Source organism: Mesoplodon densirostris, chromosome 1 (assembly GCF_025265405.1).
Source record: "Mesoplodon densirostris isolate mMesDen1 chromosome 1, mMesDen1 primary haplotype, whole genome shotgun sequence".
NCBI classification, from domain to species: Eukaryota; Metazoa; Chordata; class Mammalia; order Artiodactyla; family Ziphiidae; genus Mesoplodon; species Mesoplodon densirostris.
The window spans coordinates 12,069,072-12,081,649 of NC_082661.1; the positions used below are offsets into that span (position 1 = coordinate 12,069,072).

Sequence of the window (12,578 nt, forward strand, 5' to 3'; positions counted from 1 at the left end):
AGGAGAGATTCTCCAATTTTAAGGACATGTATGATTACATTGAGCCCACCCATGCAATCCAGAATAATCTCCCCATCTTAGGGTCCTTAATTTATACAAGTTCCTTTTACATGTAAGGTAACAACATACTCAAGGATTCCAGCGATTAAGAAGTGGATATTGGTCAGAGTGGTGGGGGGACATTATTTTGTCTACCACAGCATTGTTTACAAAAAATGGATATTTCAGATAGATGTGGAACAACTTTTAAATTAATATCTATTTCCTTCCTATATCATTTCTAACTTACTAATATCTGCTTTATTTTTTAATATTTATTTATTTATTTATTGGCCACGTCGGGTCTTAGTTGCGTGGCATCTTTGTCGCGGTGCGCTGGCCTCTCTCTAGTTGAGACACGCAGGCTATGTAGTTGCAGCGCGGGCGTAGTTGCCCCACCACATGTGGGATCTTAGTTCCCGCACCAGGGATCGAACCTGCGTACCCTGCACTGGAAGGTGGATTCTTAACCAGTGGACCACCAGGGAAGTCCCTATCTGCTTTACTTTCATCATTCATCCTTTTCTTATCAAAAGCCATTTCTCACTTAGATTTAAAATAAGGTAGAAGGAAAAAAATCTGTTAATAGTTTGTTCCCCTATTCTGCTTATTCTGATTTTTTAATCATGAGAGGTGAACAAGTGATACAAGTTTCAGAAATGATCATTGAGAATTTCTATTCTTAGTTGTCGTGGCTTTAACTTAAATGGCACTTTAGTTATGTAGCACAGGAGCAAGAATTAGCACGTTTTTCCTTCCATGCTTCTCTTAGGTCTCACCAGTAGGAGGCTTTGACAGTTTCTAATATCCATCATGATAGACAGCTTTGAAAGTTTGGCTCTTTACCGTGAGAAACCTCATGGCCATTCTAAGTTTGTGTTAATCCTGCTAACACTACATAGCTTGTGAATAAGTCCAGAGTTAATAATCGTGGGTTTTTCCCTTCTCTTGATGTATTTAATAGATTTTGAGATACTGCATGTTTCTAGTTTTAGTTGACCATCATCCTTGGGGGAAAGCCTTTTCTCTGAATGTAGTAGGGAAACAGACATTGGCCAGGAGTCAGGAGGTCCCATGTTTTAGTTAACGTATTTGCTCATTGCAGAATGACTTCAGGTAAGTGCTTTACCTCTCTTGATCTCAATTTATCAAATAAAGGAGTTGCTTTGAGGTTCATTTTCTGATTTAAAATGCTAAGATATTATTATTACTTTAACTTTAAGACTAATATCGTATGCTCTTTTGGTGTTATTTAGTCCTAACAGTGTGATTTTGTGTGGCCTCTTGTTAGGTCTATGAAGACTGGGATTGTTTTAAAGTAAATGATGTTCTTGAGTTATATGGCATACTGTCTGTGGATCCCGTGCTAAGTATACTGAATAATGATGAAAGGTGAGTCTATTTTGACATAATTACCCTCCAACTTTTCTGAAAGTTTGAAATTATAAAGAACTCCCTATCTCCCTTCACCCGAATTTACAAATTATTAACGCTTATGCTCCATTTGCTTATTTTTATATACACGCATTTTTATATATACGTACACTTTTTGGAAACACTTGAGAGTAAGTTACGTATGTCATATCCTAAATGCTGTTGCATTTATATTTCCTAAGAACAAAGACCTCCTTGTATATAATCAGTATAGCTACAAAGTTTGGAAATTTGCTGTGAATACACAATACACTAACCACAGACCACACTAAATTTCACTAATTGTCTCATTGCTGTTCTTTCTGACAGTCATTTTCTTGGTCCAGGATCCTCAGGATCACTCGTTGCGTTAACCTGGAGCAGTCTCCAGCTCTTTGTTGTCCTTCAAGGCCTTGACAATTTTTTCTGTTCTTTCAGCTTATACAACAAACAATTCATTTCTCACAGTTATGGAAGCTGGGAAATCCAAGGTTAAGACGCCAGTGTCTAGTGAGGGCCTTTTTCCTGGTTTGCAGATGGTTGTCTTCTTGCTGTGTCCTCACATGGCAGAGCAGAACCTTGACACTTGAAGAGTAGAAGCCAGTTATTTTGTAGGATGTCTCTCAGTTTAGGTTTGTCTGATGTTTTTGTGTGATTAGATTCTGGTTATACATTTTGGGCAGGAAACTACAAAGTGATGTATCTTTCTCAGTGTATCACACCAGCAGGTACAATATCCCCTTCCTCGTGAAGTTCTTTTTGACCACTTGGTTACTTGTGGTACACACGTACATCAGTCTTTATATTATTTACAAGTCAGTATATCAGAAACCATGAGCTCACACTGTCTTCCTGGTTCCAGTTCAGTTCAGCTCCACAACTCGGTGTCATTCTAGTCTTCCTCCTTTCCGTATTTGTAATCCCCTTTTCTAACAGAAAGAAACTTGACTCCCAGTATCCTCAATATATTCTTTTGCTCAGGTTAAGGTGGTGTCTAACAGGTTTCTCTACTGTAAAGTTACTATTTTTTACTTTGTAGTTAACAGGTAATTTAGAGAGAGATACTTCAAGACCATATCATTTCAGTTTCATTTAATTTTCACCCACTTATTTTAGCATTCATTGATTATTCTTGTTAGACTCAATTGTTACTCTGATGGTGATTTTCTGTTCAGTCATTCCTTCTACATTTATTCATTGGCATTCTACTGTAAGATTTCTCTCTATTCATTCAAATAATTTTTGTTTATGTTTGTGTGGATGTTGATCTGTTATTTATTTTGAGCCTCAAATTTTCCCATATTTGGCTACTGGGAGCCACTTTAAGCAGGCTCTGGGTTCTTTTTTTTAAATTATTATTATTATTTAAGACCTTATAACTGGTGCTTGCAGTTTGTTGACTTTTTTGAAAAAATCAAGCGGTAAACTTTTATTGCAAATTAAAAATGAGATTTTAAAAAAATCTCAACTTGACCAGATAAGAAACAATTTAAAAACCTTTAAAAGTGTATTGAGAAAAAACAAGCTTTTTCTTTTTTTTTTTTTAAACACGTTTGTCATTACCAAAAAGAGACGTCTTTAGGTAAAAATAATAAAAACTCCTTGCTGCTTAGATAATGCAGATAGTTCTAGTTATGTGGTCAACAGCCAAAAAGCAAGCACTTAAGGTCTTCATCTCCAATCTTTTGTTCATTTCTTACTGCTGGAATTTCATATTCATTTCTTCTTGTTGGATGACTAAACTGGGTGATGGTAGAGATGGTAAGCCAGCATTTTCTCAGCCCTGCCCTGCTCAGCCTCGGGAGCGGATGAATTCTCAGCTGGTGGATTGGCTGCTTTTGTCTCTTTGCCATCTTGCGGTTCAGGGTTTTCTGGGCGTCTTCATTGGTAGTTGAAGTTGCTGCGGTACCGAGGTCGAGGTGGCTGCTGACGCTGGGTCTCATCTCCTTGATTTTCCTTCTCTTCTTCATTGCCGTCCTCTCTGGGCGTCTTTGGCGAGGAGGGCATATTCTGTCTCACTCCTCTACCTTGTTCTCCTTGCACCCTGGTGGTCAGCACCCTCCATCACTTCTCTCTGCACAGGAGGGTTGGAGTGCCGTGGTCAACTCCCATTGGGTCTCCACATGCAGTAAGGCGGGCACCTTCACCTGCGGTAGGGCCGGCGCTGTTGGGCCAGCCCTTCGGGAGCACTCGCCGATCACTCATTCTTTTCCCCACTCTCACTGTTCTGGTAATTCTGCGGGTGATTGCGTGGAGGACCTCTGCGACGTGGATAGTGTCTATGATGGTTACGGTATGCTGCATATTTACTGCCTTGCGCTGAAACTCCACCAGGGCCTGTAACATTTGCTGCCTGCGCACCCTTTTCTCCTTCAGCAACATCGAACTCCACAGTCTCTCCATCTGCTACACTGCGAAGGTACTTCCTGGGGTTCTTCTTTATGGCAGTCTGGTGTACAAATACATGTTCCTTGGTGTCATACCTGTTGATGAAACCATATCTGTTTCTTACACTGAACCATTTTACTGTTCCCAGAACCTTCACTGTAATGACTTTTTTGTCCCCACCGGCAGGCGCCGCTGATATGAGGCCTCCGGGGCCACTGCTGCCTGTGCCGCTGCCAGTCCTGCGCATGCCCGTCTTACCGGGCTTGGCGGTGGCAGCAGTGAGGGCGGGGGGTTGGGCGGCAGGTGGCTGCTGGGTCTCGGCCTCGCTGCTTGTGGTTGTGGTGATGGTGAGTGGGGCCGGCGGCGGCAGTGGGGCTGCTCCAGGCTCTCTGGGGTCCGCTCCTGCTACTGATCGATCGAACTCTGGGTTCTTTTTGACATGACCTTATCTTACCATTTTTGAACATATATTTTCTGATGCATTAAGCTGTTTCAGCCTCATCTTGTACTTCCCGTGCTTCAGCCTCAGTTTCAGCCCTTTTTCCAAAGAGCACCTGTTTCTTTTAGTGAGGAATTATATTTAAAAAATCAAGATTTGAGTACTGGTGTGCTCACTGGTACTGAGCTGGCATTGCTTCTATGCCGTTTCAGCAGAGCAAGGAAATATATACATACTCACACACGCACACGTTTATATACACACATCTACATATATTTTTATATTATTTACAATATCAGAAACCATGAGCTCACACTGTCTTCCTGGTTCCAGTTCAGTTCAGCTCCACAACTCGGTGTCATTCTAGTCTTCCTCCTTTCCGTATTTGTAATTCCCTTTTCTAACAGAAAGAAACTTGACTCCCAGTATCCTCAATATATTCCTTTGCTCAATTCTATGATGTAGTAGGGTCCCCCTTACTTTGGTTTTGCTTTCCATGGTTTCAGTTACCTACAGTCAACCGCTGTCTAAAAATAATAACTGGGAAATTCCAGAAATAAACAATAAGTTTTTTTTTTTTTTTCTTTGCGGTATGCGGGCCTCTCACTGCTGTGGCCCCTCCCGTTGCGGAGCGCAGGCTCCGGATGCCTAGGCCCAGCGGCCATGGCTCACGGGCCCAGCCGCTCCGCGGCATATGGGATCCTCCCAGACCGGGGCACGAACCCGTATCCCCTGCATCGGCAGGCGGACTCTCAACCACTGCGCCACCAGGGAGGCCCCAACAATAAGTTTTAAATTGCATACCTTTCTTAGTAGCGTGATGAAGTCTCGAGATGCCCCACTCCGTCCTGCCCAGGACGTGAATCATCCCTTTGTCCAGGGTATGCCATCCGTTAGTCACTTAGTAGCCATCTCAGTTATCAGATCGACTTTCCAGGTATCACAGTGCCTGTATTCAAGTAACCCTTATTTTACTTAATAATGGCTCCAAAGCACAAGAGTAGTGATCCTGGCAATTTGGGTATGCCAAAGAAAAGCTGTAAAATGCTTTTTTTTTTAAAGTGAAAAGGTAAAATTTTTTGACTTATACGGAAAGAAAAAGAATCGTATGCTGAGGTTCTTAAGATCTACAGTAAGAACAGAAGATTCTGTGAAATTGTTGAGATGGAAAAAGACATTAGTGCTAGTTTTGCTTTTGCATCTCAACATGCAAAAGTTACAGTCACGGTATGTGATAAGTGCTTAGTTAAGATGGAGAAGGCATTAAATTTGTACAATAAGATATTTTGAGAGAGAAACCACATTCACATAACTTTTATTGTAGTATATCATTGTACTTGTTCATTTTTATTATTAGTTATCATGGTTAATCTCTTACTGTGCCTGATTTGTAAATTAAACTTTATCATAGGAATGTATATATAGGAAAAAACATATTATATATGGGGCTCAGTACTATCCACAGTTTCAGGCATCCACTAGGGGTTTTGGAATGTATTCCCTGCTGGTAAGAGGAGACTGCTATGCAGAGAAGGTAATTTCGGAACTGATAACCCATACCACTGCAAAAAACAAACCTAGTAACTTGAGTTCATTATTTGTTTCCAATTTTTATTTTAGAATGAGAGTGTATTTATAGTCAGCGGTGTTCCAGAGTTACCTGGGTGACTTCCTCCCACTTCAGTGCTCTGCTGGTTGTTAGTCATTATACATAGTTAGGTTCATTTGTTTCCATTGTGTTTCACTGCAGAGTTTTCCCTCCGTCCTTATTGGTTTCTGTACTTAAAGGTAAGTATAGAAAACGTGGAAATTGTTGCCCAAATCAAAACTGTATAAAAAGGACGTAGGCATGTCATTCCCCACTACCCTCATCTCTTCTACCCTGCTGCCAGCCATGCTCTGTAGGGCAGGAGAGCGAGGCTTCATCTGCTGCTCCCCTTGCTCGCGTTACCACCTGGACCATGCCCCCAACCCCTGCACCCGCCACTCCCCTGCCCATCCGCGGGAAAATTGTCTTCCATGAAACTGGTCCCTGGTGCCAAAAAGGCTGAGGACTGCTGCTGTAGGGAACCAGCCTCAGTTCTGCTTTTGTCGTTCCTGTATCTCTTTTTTGCAAAAACAGATACATATGTATTTTTTTTCCTCACTTAGCCTTATATAAAAGGGGGCATGGTATCTGTGCTCTTTTACCTATTTTTTCCCCTCACTTAACCTAATATATTCTGAAAATCCAGACCACCCTCATTCTTTTTTATTTTGTCCTGAGGTTGGCAAAAGAAAGGAATTATATTCTGCCCCTGCAGTCGAGTTTTTTGTTAAATATTGGACATTCATCTTGGTTTTCCATAGGAAGAACTTATTTTTTCACACTTAAAAAATGATGCAAAACAGACATTTTAAACAACTTTAAATAAACAGTTCCATAATAATGGCATACAAAATTGCTTGTCTTGGCTGTTTCTGGTTATGGTGAATTTCCTGCTTGAGTTACTTCATCTATGGAGGCATTTTAGGACACAGACTGAGCCAGAGGGCCTGGGTTGGGATCCTGGTTTGGCCACTTACTGGCTTTGTGATCTTACACTTAACGTCTGCAGTGGCTTGGTTTCCTCATTATACATGAGGGTGGTTGTGAGGTTTTAATGAATTTGCGTGTGCAAAGTGAAGAACATTGCCCGGCACAAGGTACACACTATGTAAAGGTTGTTGGTATCATTCTTGTATTTAAGGAAGATGGTGGTACGAATTGATGACTCTCTAGAGTCAGTCTGTAAAGTCTAAAAACATTGTAGTCATTTGTTTCAATCATCTCACAATAAATCTGTCATCTGCTAATTTATTTAGCAAATCTGAAAAACTCACACTTCCTTTTCACTGCTTGTCTATTCACTATTCAAGAGAGGTATCATGTAAGAATAAAATTTAGGAAAAGAAATTAGCAAGAGAGATGAATGAATTCTTCACACTGAATAGCAGACACCTGATGGCTTTTAAGGAAGAGACCCCCATTTTTGAGACATGCGATGAAGTATTTGATGTCCCAGGTAGTAGCTTAAGAAAGGGTGTCTGCATTTTGAAGTAACTTGATGAGTGATATGCTGTATCCCATTTGTTGCAGTTACAGCACACTCAGTAAAAATGTTATAGATTTTGAAGAATAGAAGAAATACATTATCTCATAATATGACCAAAGTAGCCTGAAATCTGTGATGTAACTGCTCACCAGGAAGAGGAGCGTTTTCTGCTCTTTAAGGGGACGTGCAGGTGAAATTGTTCTTGGCTTGAGTTCTCATTTGATTTTCAGAGATGTGTGTTATTTTTACATCTGTGCAGCCGCCGCCTCTGTGAACTGAAGCTCTGTCATCTCTCCGCAGGGATGCCTCTTCGCCGCTGGATCCAATGGAATGCACGGACACAGCCGAAGAACAGAGAGTGCACAGCCCTCCTGCCTCCTTAGTGCCAAGAATCCATGTGGTTTTAGCCCAGAAGTTGCAGCACATCAACCCTTTACTGCCTGCTTGCCTTAACAAGGAGGAGAGCAAAACCTGTAAGTGTAAGTGCTGAAGCCTCGTGGCCCAGAGACTTACCCAGCATGTGAGAGCTGCGTGGTGGAGCTGTCAGTCAGGTTCTTGGTCGTCAGAATAAATTTCTCCAGCGGTCACCATTTCTTTGCCCCATTTTCCTTTGTGTTAATTCTCTTCGTTAAAATGAGGCCCCCCAAAAGGTATACATACTGTCTTATTTTGACAACTGGCATCACTTACTGACCAGTATTTTAAGTCCATACTAGTCATCTACTGACATGCAGTGCTTTGTTCCAGTTACTTTTTAACCTAAGAGACACGAGAGGACCTGGTTTGTGTTCTGAATCTGGTCTCCCTTCTCTCTGCAGTTGTTTCCAGTTTCATGTCTGAATTGTCTCCAGTCAGAGCAGAACTGCTTGGGTTCCTCACTCACGCCCTTCTGGGAGACAGTTTGGCAGCTGAATATCTTATATTACATCTCATTTCTACAGTGTAAGTGCTCTTTCCCCGGTGGGAATTAAGGGAGTTTGGTGTTCTGTTGAGAGGGGGAAAGAACAGAAAGGGTTCTGTTTTTGTTTATTAGGCTTCATCACCAGATGGTTATTTGTTCAGGGTAACAGGTGTTATACCAAATCACAGAAATTCCTTTTTCAACTTTTCTCAGTGTCACATGTAGCATTTTGATTGTATCTCCTTAAATTTAAGAGCAAAAGTCAGATAAAGAACCTGGCCAATGAGTAAAAATGAGCTGTTTTATCCTTTTGGCATTCTGAATTCTCTATTTATACATCCCAAGGCTCTGTGAGGTCCATTGGGTATTCATCTCACTTGTATGTGGACATGTGCCCCCTCCCTTTCCCTTCACTACAGCTCTTTGTTTTCTGATTTCAAAATAACATGGGTGCCTTCAACAAGTTCCAAGAGCATAAAGAAGAAAATTGAAATTGTCTGTAGTCTCACCACTTAAAGATGATCTCAGTTAACAGATCTTGGTACCTGTTCATATCATCTTTGTTTGTTTACAGATGTATCCATCCCTACTTAGATCTCAATTATACTCTAAACAGATCATTATCTTGCTTTTGTCATTTCTGTTCAGCGTTTCCTATCATCATTCTTCTTGAACCTCTTAATGGCTATGCAGTATTTCCTTACAGACAGTTGTATTTTTTCCCTCAATGTTAGGTTTTCCTACTTTTTCTGTTTCAATAACCCTCCGGTAAACATCTTTGTACTATACATCTTTCCTCAGGTAGGATTTGGGACAGTGGGACATGATGGTTGAGAGCATAGACTCTGGAACCAAACTGCCTGGGTTCACGTTCAGCTCTGTCACTTCCTGGCTATGTGAACGTGGGTGTGTCTCTTAAAATCTCTGGGTCTCAGGGTTCTCATCTGTAAAAGGAAAAGAATAATACCTACCTCAGAGTGTTTGGGAATTAAATGAGAAAACATTTAAGTACTTAGAACGGTACCTGGCACGTGCCCAGCACTTAAGTAGTGGCTATTATTTTTATTGTTGTTTCTGCTTAAAAAAACAACTGATCAGTGATTTGCTTTAATTTTAATGACAGTATTAAGCTAATTTTTATTCGTTTGCTTTTTGATGGAGATCAGGAAATCACCTGAGTATCTTATTGGATAATATCTTTTTTTTTTTTCTAGATACACAAGAAGAGATGTTCTTCCACTAGGAAAATTTACAGTTAACTTGAGTGGGTGTCCACGGAATAGTACCTTCACAGAACACTTATATCGAATTATTCAACATCTAGTTCCAGCAGTAAGATCAATATAAATATGTATTATAAGCTTAAGTATACTTTAAAAGTCCATCTGATTGTCTTTCATTCAACCCAAATATTTAACTTTGAGATGTTAACAGACCTCATTAAGGGGAAACAAAGCCTGCCTAGTTTCGTAATTTAAAATGTACTAACTCCTAAACATTTCACGTTTCCTTTATTGCCTTAGCACAGGGTTCTTTAAGTAACAACACAACTGTAGTAACTCCCTTAACATTGTACTCTCCGTTGATGCCAGTTTGTTTGTACAATTTGGTATCCTTTGTGTGCTTTAAAATCGTAAATCTAAGTAAACTCTAAATTATAGGAGCATAATTCTTTTAGTTGAGGTAATAACTTTATCTCTACTGCCCCAGTTTTAATTCCTGTTTGGAAAGTCAAGCTACCTTTATTTGCCAGGACATCTGGAACGCAGTGTTTGTGTGGTAGTAAGATCTTGGGGACAGGGGAATAGCTTCTGATTAGTTGTGTGACTGGCAATGCCGATCACTTCTTACTTTGGAAATTTAAGAGGTTGAAACAGATCATTCATTTAACCAGTGTTTATTGAGTGTCTTCTGGGCTCTTAAGAAACAGCAGTGGACTAAATAGACCAATATTTCTCACTCTCCTTGACTCACTTTACACTGTTAAAAAATTATTGAGAACTTAAAGAGATGTTGTTTGGGTTTTTATTATCAATTTACCATATTAGAAGTTAAAACTAAAAACATATTAAAATATTCATTGAAAATAAATCAGTTACATATGAGCAGAAGTAAAATATTTTTGTAAAAAATAGCTATTTTTCCAAACAAAAAAATATTAGTGATAAAAGTGACATTGTTTTAAATTTTTGCCAGTCTCTGTAATGTCTGGATTAATAGAAGACAGCTGGATTGTCATATCTGTTCCTGCATTCAGTCTATTGTAACATGATGTTTTGACTGAAGTATATGAAGGAATGCTGGCCTTACACAGATGAAAAAGTAGTTGGCAAAGGAAGGACTTTTTTTTTTTTTTTTTTGCGGTACACGGGCCTCTCACTGTTGTGGCCTCTCCCACTGCGGAGCACAGGCTCTGGACACGCAGGCTCAGCGACCATGGCTCACGGGCCCAGCCGCTCCGTGGCATGTGGGATCCTCCCGGACCAGGGCACGAACCCCTGTCTCTTGCACCGGCAGGCGGATGGACTCTCAACCACTGCGCCACCAGGGAAGCCCAGGAAGGACTTTTAATGGCATTTTCAGATAACTGTAGATATTCTTCTGATACTATACCAAAACTGTCCATCTGGCATTTTCTTCAAGGATAGTTGTGTGAAAATCTGTAATCTCATCAATGAACTTTTTATACTCTGCTATCGTAAATTCATTGTTCTGTCTTGCACATTGAATGGATTTTTTATCCATGTGTGATTTTGACCTCATGAACCCCATAAAAGGGTTTCAGCAACTCCCTGGGAGTGTCCTGGACCACATTTTGTTGGTGGTGGAAGACCAACAAATAATAAATAACATATATAGTGTGTCACTGAAGTGCCATGGAGAGCAGTAAAGGCCCAGGGGAAGGGGATAGGGAGTGCTTGGGGGTAGGCCAGGGTGGAGTTCAGGGAGAGACTTGATGCAAACCCAGGATCAAGACACAGGGCCATGTTGGGGAAAGTGTCTGTCCTGTGCAGAGAACAAGTTCAGGGTCTGAGCGCAGCGTGCTGGGCATGTTGAGGAACGCCAGCCCGAGGGGCCGGTGTGCTGCCATGGAATGAGTGCTGGGGAGGAGCGTAGGACGTGAGGTCTGAGTGGCAGCGTAGGGCCACTCAAAGCTTGAGGCCAAGATTTAAGTAGCACATACTTGGGACGTGAATTATATTTTTAAGTATGAAAGTGATATGAGGAAAGTACTCAAGGTTCTTGCATGGTAAGGTGTTTCCTTTTTCTTTTTATTCTACATCACTTTGTAGTGGTTTGTTTTACTGTTTCATTTTTACCATATCCCACTTCCTTAGATTACTCTTGTTTGTGTCTAGCTAGCACTGAACTTTTTCTAAACACTTGCCTTTTTAATAATCTTATTTAGTTTTCACAGCAGTAAGCGTGAGTGACCTGCTTTTGCTTATATGGAGCTGCACCCTGCTCTATGCCACCTTTTGTTTCGACAGACTCTGTTTCTTTCGGGGTCATTTCCTTGTATCTATAATATGACACACACACACACACACACACACACACACACACACACACACACACACACACACACACACACACACACACACACACACACACACACACACACACACACACACACACACACACACACACACACACACACACACACACACACACACACACACACACACACACACACACACACCGCTTTCTTTGAATTACTGAGCCAAAGTACAAAAATCCTCTGCATTTTGAAAATACGTCTTCTCTCTTCCATGATATCCTTCCCCACCCCAGTCTCCACCCATACCACACATACTTCTTTATGGTCCAGAGTGATCGTAGATTGGAGTACAACGCAGGGTGCAGAGGGCACACTGGGTGTGGTGGGCTCAGGAAGACGGAGGGAGGTGCAGGTGGGCTTAACTGATTTTCTACTGCTGAGACTGGGTGAGGAGGCAGCATGTCCCGGGTGGAGCAGGTTCCGAGACCCACAGCGCTGATGACAGTGTGGAGTCCTCCACACCTCAGGCCTTCTTGGAACAATTTGTTTAGAGGTCTGCAGCTGTCTATGCTGAATGAATATGGTTTTATTTTATTTTCAAAATTTATTTAAAAATTTTTAAATGGAAGTATAGTTGATATATAATATTATATAAGTTACAGGTGTACAATATAGTGATTCACAAATTTTTTAAAAATTGAAGTACAGTTGATTTACAGTGTTGTGTTAGTTTCAGGTGTACAGCAGAGTGATTCAGTTACACATACATATATATCTATTCTTTTCTCAGATTCTTTTCCCTTATAGGTTATTACAAAATAT

General features: G+C 40.8%; 1 protein-coding gene and 1 pseudogene across 2 annotated transcripts in view; one reads left to right on the forward strand and one right to left on the reverse strand.

Moving 5' to 3' along the window:
- MCMBP (minichromosome maintenance complex binding protein) overlaps positions 1 to 12,578 on the forward strand; it is a 64,739-nt gene that overhangs the window by 37,785 nt on the left and 14,376 nt on the right. The window contains exons 8-11 of one of the 2 annotated variants that reach the window (XM_060098822.1): positions 1,331 to 1,431; positions 7,654 to 7,832; positions 8,172 to 8,295; positions 9,469 to 9,586. In XM_060098822.1, coding sequence (XP_059954805.1) covers positions 1,331 to 1,431; positions 7,654 to 7,832; positions 8,172 to 8,295; positions 9,469 to 9,586 — 522 coding nt within the window. The remainder of the gene's footprint in view (positions 1 to 1,330; positions 1,432 to 7,653; positions 7,833 to 8,171; positions 8,296 to 9,468; positions 9,587 to 12,578) is intronic. The other variant, XM_060098828.1, reaches the window with a different exon arrangement.
- Positions 3,190 to 6,242, reverse strand: LOC132475970 (Y-box-binding protein 1-like; annotated as a pseudogene).